Genomic DNA, 15,748 nt, shown 5'->3' with positions numbered 1-15,748 from the left:
CTCTGTAAAAAGTCAATAAAATATATTAAAACAAACAAAAAAAACAGGTCTGAGTTGCCACTCAGGCAACCGCACTGAAAAAGGGGACCCCACCAGCATCGATCAAGTCGAAGTGGGATGCAGAGTGGGCACTGGGTGAGTTGAGTGTGCCCAGAATGCCCAGGCTACCTGATGGGGTGAGCAGGGCACCGGGGCCGGGGCTGGCAGACTCACCACCTGCAGCTTAATCTGGATGCACAGTGACTTCTTCTTGACCGCCGCCATGCCCGTGGTGAAGGTCTTCCGCATGCTGGTGGCCCGGCGCAGCGCCAGCTGCGAGCCTCCCTCCAGGCCCGCGATGGAGCCCGAGAGCACCGTGGCGCCGCCCGCCCGGCCCAGAAACAGATTGCTGATGATTTTCCTGCCAGAGGAGGGAGGGCAGGGGAGGGGAAGAAGTCACATTCACAGAGCAGTAGAGGCCATTCCTTTTCTGAGCTCCTAGGAAGCCAGACAATCCCCATGGCCAGGGGCCTGGCCTACCCGGGCTAGGGCTGCGTGCCCCTCGCCCTACAGAGACACTGTAGAGAAATCTCTGAATAGTGAGAAGACAAAACCAGGGTGGGCAGCAGCCGAGGGAGGCGCAGCCAGGGATTGGACAGAGCGGGCGATCTGTTCTCTGTCGCTAGGCAGGGCAGAGCGGGGAAAGGGTGCCCATGAAGCAGGAGACAGTGGAGCCCATCTTCTAACAGAAGATATAATCTATTACGTCTACTGTCTCCAGTCCCACTAGAATGTAAACTCCATAAGGGCAGGGATTTGTATCTTATTCAGTCACAGAGAAGGTGCCAATAATTATCTGCTAAATAAATGAATGGATGACAAGGATTATACACCTGAGAGGTTTCTAAGGCTATGCCTGTCTTTTGTGAAGAATGCAGGGGTGTCAGTCAAATCTAAAATTATAACTCCCCCCTCCCCAAAATAAGTAAATAAATAAATAAGCCCGACTGGTGCGGCTCAATGAACATCGACCCATGAACCAGGAGCTCACGTTTCGATTCCCGGTCAGGGCACATGCCTGGGTTGTGGGCTCTCTCCACAGTAGGGAGCGTGCAGGAGCAGCTGATCAATGATTCTCTCATCATTGATGTTTCTATCTCTCTCTCCCTCTCCCTTCCTCTCTAAAACCATAAAAATATTTTTTAAAATACACACACAAAAAAACCCAAAAAATACCTATAGGTCCCTGCAACCATGTCTGTCCCCACCTCTACTCCAGGAGGCCAGCCCCAAACTCTCAGCTAGCCTTGGCTATTGCCTCTTAGGAAGCAGAGGGTATCTACCCTGCTGGAGAGGGAGGCCTCTGACCAGGGGGCCCAAAACAGCCTTTGGGGGTGGGACAGGGGCAGAGTGAGTGGTATTCTTACTTCTGGGAGTCCTGCAGGAGCCGGGGGGCATTCTGGGTAGCCGGGTTCTGCTTGGTGTAGCTCAGCCAGCCAGCCACATTGTACTCCACCCAGTTGGTGCCATGGCTGTGGCCCAGGAGAAAATGGCGTGGTTTGCTGCTGCGCAGGAGGGGGCTTTGGCCTGAGGGTGGGAGATGCAAGGTTCAGACCATCAGGGCACCGGCTCCACAAAGCCCAGGGACTCAGTGAGCCCCTAGGCAGTGCCACCTGGACCCATATAGGGGGGTCCCCTGGAGAGGAAGTAGAGGAGCGGCCCTCCAGGGGTGCCACCTACCTTTTTTGTCACCTTCCTGGGGGCCATAGTAGGAGAAAAGGCGCTCCAGGAGGGCATCCTCAGTGGCCCCCGGCACCAGGGCCTCCTCCTCCAACAGCCACAGCAGGCCCCTGGCCTCGTCTGTGCGGGCCAGTGAGCGGACCTGTGGAGAAGCGAAGAAATCCCACTGTGCCACATGGAGCTGTGGGAAAGGAGCCAGCGCCCAGGCCCTAACCACGCACGATCAATATGCTGCACATGTACACACGTACACACGCACACCGCACACACACAGCAGCTCCCGCCCCTCACTGCTGACACCTTGTGGAGCAGGTGGGCAGAGAGGAAAAAGAGGAGGCCAGAAAGAGATCAGAGGAAGAAGCCCACGGCAAAATATGACTCCCAGGACTCGTGGCCAAAGTCACCAAAGGCTTCTGACACCCAGAGGCTCTCCTCCATCCTCATCCTCTCGCAGGTCACATGGGGTTTGCGAGAGCCTCATGCTGCAGTCACTCCCTGGGCATCACCCATGAGCATAGCGCGCGGACTAAAGGAAGCTGTCAGTAAGTGACAGCTGTGGGGCTCACCTGAGAGAGGCGCACCCAGGGCACTGCAGGTGGGGTCATTGCAGAGTCATAAACTCAAGTGTGAAGAGCATAAGACAAGTGACTTAGTGGCTGTGAAAGCCCAAATGGGCAGATGGAGGCTGGCTGGAGACCAGGTGTCCCCATCGAAAGGAAACAGCCACCCCTCAGCGGCAGCCAACTGCTGTCCTGCAAGAATGTTGGCCTAGTATTGGTAAATACCCAGTTTTTCCAGAGAAGGTGGAAATAATGAATTCTGATTTCTAATGCCCCATGTAAGCCAAACCAACTATATCTGTGGCCACATCTGGTCTGAGGGCATCTTTTTAATGGAGTTTCCAAGTCTTCCTCAAGCAAGAAGGACTGAACTTTCCCCACACCCATTCTGGCCTGGCCTTTAGGGACTGGGGGACAAGAGAACGAAGAGAAATGCCATTTCCCTCCTGGACCCCAGCTGCCTACCTCTCCTCCCTGAAGCTGCCCAAGGGAGTCAGTGTGATTACCAGGAGGTGACCAAGGACTGATGAGCAACTACGGTCCCAGAGTGGCCAGAGCTGCCAGCAGGAATGAGCAATGAAGTCATCAGATGGTGAGGGGCCGGCTGGGCACTGAGGGGCCCTCATCCCCAGGGGTGCAACCGCCCGATGCCAAGGCCCATCAGATAGGAAGAGCAAAGAAGAAAAAGAACGGCCAACCCCCATCCAAATACACTGCCTGACCCACTGCTGCTCCTAAGCCACACGGACTGACTTCCTCATGGCCAAGGTACTGGAGGGAGGCCACCTCAGGAGCCCAGGTATCAGGGGGAAAGCCGCTTCCCTGGGGAGATGTGAACCTTGGGCACTTCAGGCATTTGTCCCGGAGGGACATTCACTCTCTCCAACCTCCACTCCCTTGCTAGCCAATGGGGGCCTTCCCACAAGGAAGAAGGAGAGGGAGACAGGACTCGAAGCCGAGGAGGGAGAGCAGCAAGCCTAGCAAAAATGTCGGTTCTCCAGTAAAACGCCTCAGGTGACTTCCCTAATTGGAGATCATCACCAAATGCCAAGTGCACTTCAGGCCAGCCAGTCCCCAGGCAATAAGGTGTCCAAGACACTAGTCCCAAGGGTGACAGAGCCCACCCGTCCCAAGGATGGGGGGAGCTCAAATCCACATGGCCCTCAGTGGGCGTCTATAGCTGGGCGCTATTTCCCTGTTTGGGTGCAATGCTGCCTCTTCACCCCACTCTGCCAGGCACATCAGTCTTCTTCTTGGGGACAATGGGAGGGAATGACTATGTCCTTTGGGTCCAGCCAGGCCCTCGCCACCTAGGAGGACCTGAGGCTCAGCCAGTCACAGGACAGGGCCTAAGCCCGGCTGGTGAGAGAGGAGGTACACCTTCCTGTTTGGCTCAGACACCCAGGGGCTGAGGCTCCCCATTACACCAGGGCAGAAGAAAGTGCCACCTTCCTGGCCAAACTGGCTGAGGGATAAGGGAGGGGCAGGGACCATAGCTCTAAAGTGCTTGGTGTCTGGGCCTGATTGCTGTCCCTCTCCCCCTCTCCCCCCACCCGCCCCCACCCCCGCCTCAGCACCCAGGGGCACCGCTGGCAACAGTTCATATAGGGAGGGTCCTGCTGAGGAAGAGGAATAGGAAAGGAGAGAGGAGACCGGCCCAGGGCCTCGCTGGAACTCCTACCAGGGACTGATGGGAGGCTTGGTCCACGGCAGAAACAGAATCGTCTGTGGCCGGCTCCAAGTCGTCAAACGCCACCTCGATGTTCTCCTGGGAAGGAAGGCAGAGCGTAGTGAGCACCGGGCCATGGGTGGGCGCAGCTCTATGAGCAGGCGAGGCGGTCAGCAAGTCTGACCTCCTGTCCCACGCAGGAGCGCCCCTCTAGCAGCCCGAGTGACCACGCTCATTACCTCCCAAGGCACCTCGTGCCACGGGCGACCAAAACTCTTCTAACCTCCTTTCACACTGAGCTAGAGTCACCGATTTCTGTTATTCACATCCATTGAGTAGACTATGAGGAGTGAGCCTTTCAGGTTCACACTCATCCTTGAGACACTTGAAGACAACTGTAATTTTCCTCCTGAATCTTCTCTGATCCCCAATAAATATCCTCCCCAGGATCAAGATCCCTCACCTCCACATGAGGGCAGATTTCTAGATCTCGTCTCATCCATGACCCCCTTTTGTGAAGGGGCCCCCAAAGGATCAATCACCGTCTTAACAGGTCAGGAGACAGGGAGGACCACGCCCGACGCCCAGTGGCGATCGCAGGGCTTAGGTGGCGCCTCAAAGGGCAAGAAAGGGCTCCTGGGACCCTGAATGCATCTTTAGTTCTTGGGGAGCAAACTCCACAAAGTAAGAATGTAGCCTGGGCAGGAAAAGAGGCCCAGTGCAGAGAGCACCGGTGGGCAGAAATGACAAGAGCATAGAAGCTGGGAAGGAGCCGCCAGTGGGGAAGGTGGTTCATCCCCTCACCCACAGAAGCCCGCCCTGAGGGGCCAAAGCCAGAGGGTGAGGCTTGGGGGGAGGGGGCAGGCCGAGCCCAGGTCGAGCGATACCTCCTTGTATCTTTCCAGCTCCTGCACAAAGGTGCGCTCGTGGAAGAGCCCCTGCAGCCGGTCCTGGGCGTAGTTGTGGCACAGCTCCTCAAAGGAGGCTCCTCGGGCCGCCCCTCCCTGCTCAGGGTTCTGGAAGCCTGGAGTATCCACAATCATCATAGAGCAGAGGGAGTGCTGGCTGGACTTGAGAGCCCTTGACAGGGAGAGGCTGGGTCAGCGCTGGCGAGGGCAGGACCACTGAACAGGCCCCACCGGCAGCCCAGCCCTGGACCAAGCAAGCTCCCATCCAACCCCGTGCGGGTGCCCAAGACCCCGGTGGGGAGGATGTGCCTCCCTTGGCCTAGAACAGTGATGGCGAACCTTTTGAGCTTGGCGTGTCAGCATTTTGAAAAACCCTAACTTAACTCTGGTGCCGTGTCACATATAGAAATTTTTTGATATTTGCAACCATAGTAAAACAAAGACTTATATTTTTGATATTTATTTTATATATATAAATGCCATTTAACAAAGAAAAATCAACCCAAAAAAATGAGTTTGCGTGTCACCTCTGACACGCGTGTCATAGGTTCGCCATCACTGGCCTCTAAGGACACGGAGCCATCTGCTGGTGGAGCATGGCTCTACCTCGGCAATCACACAGCACAGAGGCTTCTAGTCCATCTTGGTCAAGGCAGGAGGCCTGTGAGCTCCTGGACCCTCCCGCTTGGCACTCACCTGTTCACCAGAGAGACAAGAAGGGTGAAGAGCTCGCTGTAGAGGCTGGACGCCATGCCCTCTAAGCACTCCAGCGCACTCAGTTTGGGGCCTGTGGGGCAAGGGGATCAGACATGTCTCCTGCTCCCGGGGATCCCCACCTGGGTATGTTCCCTCCCTACCCAGGGCCAAGTCAGCAGGGGTCTTGGGGCTCCCTTTCCCCCTGATGGACGTTCTAGTCGCCCCAGCAGTCTCCCCATGGCAGAGAGAGCAGTGAGCCCTGGATGAAGCCTCCCAATGACATTCACCAGCCAAGGGGCTCAGGGTACCTGTCCCATCTCCCAGGCCGCTCTCCTCGGGGCCCTGGCGGAAGGAGGTGGAGCGCTGCAGGGTGCCACCCTTGTACTGGTGCTTAAAGATGGACGAGGAGAGCTCCTCCAGGCTGCAGCCCAACAGGTACGCGGCCTTCTGGGCCCACTCGTGGCGGGCAAACTGCTTGCGCCCAGCTACGGGGTAGAAAGAACCATCTGGTACCTTGGGTCTTCCTCCTGAGGCCATTTGATGCCCTTTGGCTCCCTGTTCCCATTGGACTGGGGAGTAGGCATCTTCCAGAGGCAAAACCAGCCCAGATGACACCAGAGGGCTTCAGGCAAAACAAGGACAGCCAGCAACTGCCAGCTTCCTGTGCCCCTGGGGGACAGAGAATGAGCAGGTCCTAAAAGAGGCGGTAATACACACTGCTGCCACCAGAGGGCATCCTGTCAGCTTTCAACATCCTTTTAGGGCTTGGCTCCCGGGTACCAACTTGGGGAAATGCAGTCAGAGGATGAGCCAGAGCCCACCTACGATGAGCACCGAGATCCACCTGTGCCTCGGGGGGCAGGTCAGGAGGGAGTACAACGCCTTCCCTTCCATGAACGCATCAGGACCCTCCCTCTTACCTCCAGGCATCTGCCAGGGGGGACCACGAACACCCACCCATGGCCCAGCAGTGGGGACATGAGGAAGCCTCAGAGGAAAGAAAGCAGCCCACGCAGACAGAAGTGCCTCAGCCAACATGTGTCTAATCACGGCAATTAGGGAAAGCTAACAAGAAACAAGGTTTTACCTTCAGCAGCTTCTGTAAGGCAAAGGACCAGCATGCAGCATGCAAAGAAAAACAGCATGTTAGCAAACAGTCATCAACGGAGCCCGCCAGGCCCACGGGGAGGGGTGGTGGAGGGTGGGGGTTTGTGAGGACGAGCAGGCAGGAAAACACAACCACGTTCAGGCTCGGGGACACAAACACTCGCACGCACAATCTCACAGGAGGATGTAATCACCCTGACACACACACACAAGAACCTCCAAAGACACACACACACACACACACACACACTTCTCTTTCCCCTCAGCCTCCAAGGCCCCAACCCCCCTGGAAGCTCTGAGGAGGTAACAGACCCTGCTCACAAGGCAGGTCCATGTGCTGCACACCCAGAGCTCTCTCTCCACCTGCAGGCAGCCCTGAGTAGGGTTGGTTACAGGAAACCGGGGTTTGTCACCTCCTCAGAATGAAGGAACTTCCTTAAGACACAGCCAGCCACCCACCCGCCCGGCCGCCTACGGTTTGGGGAATAACTTCTTTAAAACGGAGCCTGCTTCCTTTTTGGTGGAGATGCCACCTGCTGGGATCATAAGGAGCCTAACACCCAGACGCCGGTTCTTCCCTGTATCCACCCACCCACCCACCAGTGCTTCCTCGCTCCTGCTGAGCAGCCTGCAGCCCTTCACATCCCGAAGGAAGATGAAGCCAAAGCCCGGGTGCTATGAGAGGCTCCCCTTTCCCTAAACTGGAGGAGAAAGAGGTGAAGAGGTGCTCAGAGTGCCCGCCCATCAGCGTCATCTCAGAGGAAGGCAGCGGAGTTTCCAAGCCAGGCCAAGCTCTAGCCCACTGATGGCGAACCTATGACACGCGTGTCAGAGGTGACACGCGAACTCATTTTTTGGGTTGATTTTTCTTTGTTAAATGGCATTTAAACATATAAAATAAATATCAAAAAGATGTCTTTGTTTTATTATGGTTGCACAAATCAAACAATTTCTATATGTGACACGGCACCAGAGTTAAGTTAGGGTTTTTCAAAATGCTGACACGCCGAGCTCAAAAGGTTCGCCATCACTGCTCTAGCCATTCACAAGCCCCCAGCACAAGTGCCGAAATTGCAGCCCATTGGTTACCACGGTGCTTGCTGCCCCCTAGTGGCCTTCACCCTGACATGCAAGAGAAAGAAACCTGCTACCAAACCCGCGGAGAGAAGGGTGGACTCGGAGAAAACTGGCCTTAGGAAACCCCCGGAAGCAGGCCCACCCTACCCCACCTGAGCCCAACGAGGGCATCGTGAGAGGTTCCAGGGTCTGGATGCAAAACAGATAGGAGCAGCTATTTTGGGGACTCCCAGAAGCCCACCGCCAGCAGCTGCCCTCGCCACCTCAACCCAGAGGTTTCTCCCAGGCCAGTCCCCTCATTACAACAGAACAAGCCCAGCCCCCAGAGAGAGCCCCGGGCAAGCACCAAGGGGGGCCAAGTGGCCCCACACCCCAGGGAGGGGCCAAGGTCAGTTACCCTCTTGCTCCTCAGGGGCCTCTGTCAGAAAGGGAACAAGAAGAAGAGTTATTCCAGGGGACGGCTCTGAGTCGGGCCCTTCTCTTCCCCCTCGGCCTCCAAGCCCCAACCCCCTGCTTTCACAGAGCTCCCGCTCACGGCCACCTAAATCCAGGCCTCCGGCCACCATGGGCCGAGCTGCTTCTCCGGGTGTCGGGAGCCTTCTGCTCTGATGTGGGGGGCTGGGAAGAGGCGCAGTGAAAGAGGGGTGTCTGATAACAGATGAGTCTGTGCTGGGCAAGGACAAACTGGGAGTGGGAGGGTCCCCCAAAGGTCTCTGGGCGACAAGCCAGACTGTGGGGACCCTGGGCAGATTACCTTTGGTGGCTCCTGCAGCCCCCAGGTGGTAGATGGCAGCCAGGATGAGCCAGCAGGCTTTCTGCTCATCGGGGGAGATGCCCAGCACCTTCATGGCCGCCTGTAGCTTACTGAACTGCTGAGCTGCCTTCTGCTTCTCCTCGGGCTACAGGGGCAGAGGAACACACTGGCACCCGATCTCAGAGGGGCTGCCCCCTCCCCCCGCAGCAGACCCCCATGCCCTCAGGGAGGGCAAGGCTAGGGGAGAGCCACCCAGCTGGAGCTGGGCTCCTGCTATTCTCACGGGCACTGCAAGCCATTGGAGGCTTCTTCTTCTTCTTGTTTTTAATCCTCCCCCCAGGACATGCTTATTGACTTTAGAGAGGGGAAGAGAGAGAGAGAGAAACATCGATTGGTTGCCTTCCCATACTCGCCCTGACCGGGAACTGAACCAGGAACCTTTCGGTGTAAAGGAGGGACAACACTTCAACCAGCTGAGCCACACCGGCTAGGCATTTGAGGCTTCTTTTACCCCCAACGCCCAGGGCTGTCAACCCAGTACCCACAGGCCCCCTCACCTTGGCCAGTGGCACAATCCCGAACACATTGTTCTCTGCCAAGTGGTTCAAGTGGAGCTCTGTCCTAGGGGTACAAATGAGGGATCAGCACAGTGCTTGGTCCCGATGCCAAGGCCATCTCCCTACCAGCGTGGAGACAGACAGACTCAGCTTCCAGACTCAGTTCTGTCGGCTCCTCACGCCCTGCAGTCAGGCCAGCTGCTACCGCCTTTCTTCATCGGCTGGATGCCTGGTCAGGGTACCAGTCTCCCCAGCACAGGTCACCAGAGATGCCCTGATGCAGAGTGTCAAGCCAGACCCCTGGGAGGGGGCAGGAAACCTGCCTGAAGGGCGAGTCCAGCAGGACAGGGACTGTGCCCTCGGTTACAAGAAGAGCTAAAGAGGAAGTGCCCACAGGCTGCGGCTCAGCCTCATCATTTATCCTCTCGTCAGTGAACACCGACAGCAAGTCCGAAGGCCTTCAGGGAAGCGCCTGGCAGAGGAGCCAACGTGGGGCAGGAGGGTCAGCTTAGAGGGAGGGCACTGGGAAGGGGTTAAGCTCTTGGCCCCCGTGTGGACCGGCTCAGCTCCCTACTAGCTGGGTGACCGCAGGCCAGTTCCTGAGGGCCTGTACCTCAGGGTGCTTTCTCGCTGGGTCTGGCTTAGCAGAGATCCTAGCTAAGCACCGGGAACACTGAAGGGTTAACTGTGCCCCTCACACATAACCAGACCCCTGTGCCCAGGCAAAGGGAGCTCCTGCCGGGCAGGGTCTCGGCTCACTCATCTTGTCATCCTCAGGGCCTGGCAATACGCAAACGGGACGGGATGCAACCGAGAGGCAAGATCTAGGGGGCTGGAGCCCAAAGCTCCCTCCCGTTCCCTCTGTCCCATCTCACCTGAGGGTGCCATCCCCACAGGCCAGCAGGTAGTAGAAGACATTGAAGGTGGCCTCGCTGGCCGGGCGCCGAGCCACGCGCAGTTTCTCCAGAAGCATCGTCTGTGCGCAGCATGAAGGGTGTGGGCAAAGGAGAGAAGTGCCAGGAAAAACTTCTCCCACCCCACGGCAGAGAGGACCGGGCCCACGGAGCCAGCGGCCGCTGGTTAATCTCCAGGTGCCCAACCAGAGGCCAGAGCACCCATGGGGCAAACCCGGGCAGAAACCAGGGTGTGTGTGTGGGGGGGCGTGGAATAGAGACAGGCCCAGCTCATGGGAGGACACTGCCACTCTGCCTACTTCCTCAGCACAGCCTCCGCGGGAAGCTGGACACGTTGTGGTGAGAGATTTCATTTAGCAAAGAAGGGGCCTACCTTTACTGACAAGCCAGTCTCCCCTGGGTGAAACCACCAGAGAGAAGGCCCTGAGCACGGGGCGGGGCTTGGCTGGGCCCCACCCAGGGCAGCAGGCACAGGGAACAGAATGGGGGAGGCGTGGGCAGAGCAGGCCAACTCCAGTGCCAGGGTCGGTTTTGCTGGGGTCGAATCCCAGGAAAATGGGACACAGGAGAGAGCCTGATTCCTAGGGCATGAAACCGGGTGGTCACTCGCCTACCACCCTGAGTGTCCCCTCACCTGGATGGAGGCCGAGGCCACCTGGCCAGCTTGGTCGAAGTCCAGGGAGAGGATCTGGGAGAAGCGGGTGGCATTGCCGTTCATGATGGTGGGGCTGTTCCCAAAGGCTTCCAGGAGGGTGTACAGAGCCTGCCACTTGTCCACTGGAGAAGAGAGGCCCAGGGGCCGTCAGGAGAGCCGGGGCACGGAGAGGCCAGGGAGAAAAACGCGGGCACCTAGCAGGGGCCTCCGTCCCCACCCTCTCTCCCAAGCCCATTCTCAGTCCCTCAGTTGCCCCTGCCTCACCAGAAAACACCTTGTTCCCGCCGGTGCCTGCGATGGTGGCCAGGTACTGCACCAGGTGCTGGCAGCTGGTGGTCTTGCCACTGCCACTGCTGCCCAGGAGGATGATGGACTGGTCCTGGCGGCTCATCAGCATTGCCCTGTATGCCGTCTGGGCCACGGCATAGATGTGGGGTGCCATGTCCTCCCGCCGACACCCCTTGAACATGTGCATCACCTTGGGCAGGAGAGGGGTGGGGAGGATGGATAGGCTCTTAGCTGGTCCACTCAGACACCCCTCGCCCCCAAGGTCCACATCTCTCTGGGCCTTTCACTCCAGGGCAGCAGAGGGATCCCGAGGCGAAGGCCAGGCATGGAAATGCAGATCCTCGCCACGTTCCGGCCTCCGTTAGAGGTTGGGGAAGGGCTTTCTGTCCTCACCCCTTGAAATGACCCTCTTCCCAAGGTCAACTGAGAGAGTGGACAGGGCCCAGTGGGATGCCAAGGGGAAGGGGCAGAGCCAGAAAAGGTGGGATCGGTAGAGGCTGGGTGGGTCCATGAGGCAACACAGTGGTTCAGGGGGCATCACACCTTCTCGGAGTACACAGCGGGGGCCCCCCGGGGGCTGAGGACCAGCAGGCTGGGGCCGGCGTACGTGTGCAGCAGGCTAGCGCCGTAGCGCTGGCGCAGTGTGTGCACCACGCTGGACTCATTGAGGTACACCAGCGAGGCCAGGTCTTCCAGACGGTCGCAGGAGGGGGCGTTGGCCTGTGTGAAGGGACAGGCGGGAGGGCACTGAAGGAGCCGAACCAGCCTGCACTGCCAGCGGACAGGCCTGCCCTGCTCAGCCCACCTCCTGTGCCCTCCACCAGCCTCCTGCCAACCTTCTCCACGTCGTCCTCATCCACATCCAGGATGGCTCCATCGTGGTCTAGCTTCACGCGCACCTTCCCCTCGGGCAAGCTGAGCTCCTGGGATTTGAGCTGACTGGCTGCAGAGCGGCGCAGACAGTCAGGCGTGGGTCTGGGAAGGCTTGGCTACCCTCTTTGGGCCCGTTATGGCCCTGCCTCCTCCTCCCCACGGTATCACCGGCCTCTCCTTGCTCACCACCCAGCCCTTTCCAGATGCAGAAAGCGCCCCAGCCCTGAAACCCAAGAGGCCGGGGCACCTGCCCCTGGGCGCCCCCAGGCTCACCCAGAGAGAAGCCATCCTTATGGACCAGCCACACCTTCTCTGTCTCGTGCCAGGCCTCCTCCGCTGCAATCTGCTCTTCCGTCTTCACCTGGCAGAGGGAGGGGAAGGATACATAGTCAGACTCTGTTCTGGAAAACGGGGGCAAGGACAACGGGAGAGAGGAGGGACTTGAGGGGAGGGGCTCCCAGAGGAGCCACTGGGCGAGGAGGGGGCAGTTGTTGGCAGACACAGAACAGGGACGTCAGCGGTGTCAGAGGGAAGAGGTGGGGAAGCCAGGAGGGGGTGGTGGTCCTGGGGAGCCTTGAGGACAAGGACACAGAGCCAGTGGCACAGGGAGCATGTGTCCAGGAGAGAGCGATCCCTGGAAAACAAAGCAGCAGGTTCCACCCTCAGCTGCCCTTTCCCCCACCTCCCTGCGAAGCCGGTGGGATTAGTGTCCTAAGCCCACAGCCCTCCCTGGGCCACAGCTGCTGTGACCTCTCAGGCCCAGCTTCTCCCGCATCCTGGTGGGCCCTCCCTTACCAAGCCGGGGAAGGGCATTTCCTCAAGGCCTGGGGCGGGAGTGTCTCCTGAGGACCTCACGGTGCAGAAGGATACGTGGGGCCGGAGTCCTAGCCTCAGCCTGGCCTGCCCCTCCAGAGGATGCTCCCCGGGGCAGAGGCAATGCCCAGATGCCCACGCCAGCCTCGCGGCTCCTACTCCCTGCCTCCTCAGAAGGCGGGAGGTACACAGACCTACATGGACATGCTAAGGCCATACAAGGCATGCCACACAGATGGACATCAGAATGGGTATAGAGGGGCTGGGAGCCGCTTAAGGCCCCAAGTGGTCACCAATCAGAAAGAAGCATTTGCAGGGTGTGGGGCTGCCAGCCCTGGCACTCCATGAGACAACTTGGGCTGGGCAGGAATGGTGCCAGGGGGAGCTTGGCAAACGGGAGACAGACCCATCAGGCTCCTTTAGTTGTGTGTGGGCAAAGGGGCAACAGGTCATCCAGGGGCCCTGCTGGGGGGAGGGTCACCCCGAGCTCTGAGGATCCTCAGCTCTGAGGTACAATTCGTCTGCTAGCGTCCCCCACCCTCCTGAGACCTGGGCACACACACTGCTTTGTGATACTGAGCCCTGGTGAGGGGTCGAGACGGATAACAAGAGGAAGCATTTTCTCTGTCCCGTTTCCTAGAGCTGAAAGAGAGATTGGGGTTCTGCTCCCAGGTTGGATTCCGGCTTCAGAGAACTCTCTCCCTCGCTGACTGCCCTTCCCAGCTACAGTGTGAGGAGGCGGGGCTACCCCAGTGGTCCCCGGCCTCATGGCAGTGAATTTGCCCTTCAATTAGTAGGATCACTATGGGGTACCTATAGCTTAAATTAAGTGCAGACATTAAAAAATGGTTCGTTTGTTATATCTGAAGAAATGTAACTTTATAAAACAAAATTATTTTGTATGTGTTGTCTTCTGAAAACCGTGTGAGACAGGCGAAACCTTTGTCTTGAATGAGCACGTTCTGCGGGTCAAGTGTTTGAAGACTGATGTATAAGGTGACATCAAAGGGCCATGGCCTATAACTAACTCCTTCAGAGCTAATTCGAAGGTGGGTTTCCCACATTGCCCAGCAGGTGGAGACAGAGAAAGCCGCATCTTCAGGCTTTGGATGGGGACTGGGGGGGTGGGGGTGGGGGGCGGGGGACGGTAGGGATTGAGCCTTTTCAGCTACCCAGAGCGAGCAGAACTGAAACACCCAGAAACCAAAACCCTGGGTCTCCAGTGGCTAAGGACCATGTACCACAGAAGCCAAACTCAAGTGACTCTCCCCAAGGGCCTGACACAGAGCTGCCCCATCTCCAGCTCTTAGCACTGCCTCCCGGGAGGATCCCGCCGGACAGCAGGTGGGGACCAGAAGGGGAAAGAGCCCTTACACTCCAGCATGAGGCCCGAGCACAGACGCCGGCCCAGGTACAGGCCGGGGGTGGCAGGTGGTCCCCGGAGGAAGTGGAGGGCTCCTGAGGGGGACAGGAACACCCTACCTGGCTGTGGGCAGGAGAGGCGGCCTCAGGGTCCAGCTACCAGCAGCAAGCAAAGAAGAGAGAAGAAGAGGGGTGAAGACAAGCAGACCATCCGCACGTCCCCTTCCGCAAGCACCCTGGGCCAAGTGGGCGGGCACTCTCGGGCTGCCCAAGGTGTGGGTACGGGTGGGACTTGCTTAGCACCAGGAGGAGGGTTGCTGGCCCGGGCAGGTGCACTGAGCCCAGGGCAGGACAGGACTGTGCCATCCTGGCCACAGTCTCTCCCAGGCTGGCCATCTAGTCCATTCTGAATTAGGCTCCTCTTCTGTGTGCTGCCAGGCCAGGCCCCCTCACCATATCCAGGGCCTTGTTCCCCTGGGAGCCCCTCGCCTTGTCTCTAGGGCATTTTCCGGCCTAGCTCCCCTGTAGCCCTCAGACCCCAGGACAGGGCTGTCCCTGGCCTCCATACACCCCCGCCTCCCGCCAAGGCTGCCCTTCAGAAATGTCATCACTGCACTTCTCAGACAGCAAGACCACCAGTAGCCCCAAGTCTAGGACCCTTCTTCAAACCCCCACGGAACCACCGCACCACTCCCAGGCGGGCACCCTACCCATGGCACGTGGAGGCATCGCCCCATCCGGGTCCACATGCCAACCGCCCGAGTATAGGCACCTTGACCTCTCGGCCTCTAGCTGGTCACTTAAAGGCCTCTCTGGAGAGGGAGGGGAGTCGGCCAGGCCTTGGGCCTTGCCTCTTAGAAATGGACAAGGAGTTAACAGGCCCACCTGGGTCTGGAGAGCCGGGGCATCAAAAAAGGGGAGTGTCAGCTCCCCTCTCGACACCCACCAGACCTGGGCACCAAGACATGTCCTCATGGCAAGAGGACGGGGCCAGAAAAGGGGGTTGGATCCCCAGCCAAGAGGGGTCCCTCCCACAGGCACTGGGCTCCCTGGAGGAGCAGGCGTCACTGTGCTCAGACCCACCACAGAGCCCTTCTCTCCTTTCTTGAAGTGGGAAGCCCACTGTGAGGCCCCCAGGACCCAGGGACCACTCTTCCATAGGCAGGTGCTCCCACACACACACACTGACACACACACTCTGGCCGCCAGCCTCAGGCAGGAGGAGGCCAGGGCCTGGGGAACCGCACACGGGAGGTGGCATTACAGGCGCGGTGAAGATCCTCTCCAGCCGCAGGTGGGCCTCCTCCGCGGGGCTCAGCCGGACCTCGGGGGCAGCTCCTGCCTGGAGGTTAAACCACCATTAGTCCCGGCCCCGGGAGTGGTGGGGACACCGCATGTCAAGCTGCTAGCCCAGGAAGCCACTAGGACCCAGTGGGTAAGTGAAGTAGGGTCAGGAAGGCAAGCCAGGCACCAATCTGAGGTTTTAAACGATCAGATAAGAAAGAAAGAACGGGTGCCTGAGAGTTCTGAGGCTATTTCTTCTCACCATCTTAACCACTTCAGCACCAGGATGGCCCTGCTCTTCCACGCACCCTCTGGCCTCTGCCATCAGCCAAGGCGGCAGAAGGCCAAGCAGAGCTCTTCTCTGATCCCAACTCCACTCGAGTGAGAGGTGGAGGACGGGGAGCCAGAGGGAGGGCAGCAGCCCAGGAGCCACTCCTTGGAGGTTTTCTCAGGGATGGATGGTTCACCTCATGCCCTGCCCATCAAACCAAAATGCCCCTGCCAACTCCTGT

The 15,748-nt window shown here is 58.5% G+C and overlaps 1 protein-coding gene across 9 annotated transcripts in view; it reads right to left on the bottom strand.

Moving 5' to 3' along the window:
* MYO18A (myosin XVIIIA) overlaps positions 1-15,748 on the bottom strand; it is a 95,714-nt gene that overhangs the window by 35,079 nt on the left and 44,887 nt on the right. For 6 of the 9 annotated variants that reach the window (XR_011468437.1, XM_070394375.1, XM_070394379.1 and 3 more), the window contains exons 3-18: positions 14,073-14,108; positions 12,051-12,138; positions 11,741-11,847; positions 11,448-11,624; positions 10,881-11,094; positions 10,596-10,738; positions 9,923-10,023; positions 9,048-9,111; positions 8,491-8,635; positions 5,861-6,037; positions 5,553-5,643; positions 4,836-5,028; positions 3,961-4,047; positions 1,720-1,861; positions 1,407-1,566; positions 214-400 (exon numbers count right to left, since the gene is read on the bottom strand). Coding sequence is in view for 8 of the 9 variants with exons in the window: in XM_070394375.1 (XP_070250476.1) it covers positions 214-400; positions 1,407-1,566; positions 1,720-1,861; positions 3,961-4,047; positions 4,836-5,028; positions 5,553-5,643; positions 5,861-6,037; positions 8,491-8,635; positions 9,048-9,111; positions 9,923-10,023; positions 10,596-10,738; positions 10,881-11,094; positions 11,448-11,624; positions 11,741-11,847; positions 12,051-12,138; positions 14,073-14,108 (2,112 nt within the window). In the remaining variant the exon portion in view is untranslated. Of the gene's footprint in view, positions 1-213; positions 401-1,406; positions 1,567-1,719; positions 1,862-3,960; positions 4,048-4,835; positions 5,029-5,552; positions 5,644-5,860; positions 6,038-6,639; positions 7,242-8,490; positions 8,636-9,047; positions 9,112-9,922; positions 10,024-10,595; positions 10,739-10,880; positions 11,095-11,447; positions 11,625-11,740; positions 11,848-12,050; positions 12,139-13,964; positions 14,052-14,072; positions 14,109-15,748 lie in introns of those variants that run through there. The other 3 variants (XM_070394382.1, XM_070394377.1, XM_070394383.1) reach the window with 3 other exon arrangements.

Source organism: Myotis yumanensis, unplaced genomic scaffold, assembly GCF_028538775.1.
Source record: "Myotis yumanensis isolate MYYU_CA2020_CCGP unplaced genomic scaffold, mMyoYum1.0.hap1 SCAF_16, whole genome shotgun sequence".
In the NCBI taxonomy this organism is placed as follows: Eukaryota; Metazoa; Chordata; class Mammalia; order Chiroptera; family Vespertilionidae; genus Myotis; species Myotis yumanensis.
The sequence above is the reverse complement of the archived record's forward strand: the minus strand, read 5'-3'. Positions and strand labels throughout refer to the sequence as shown.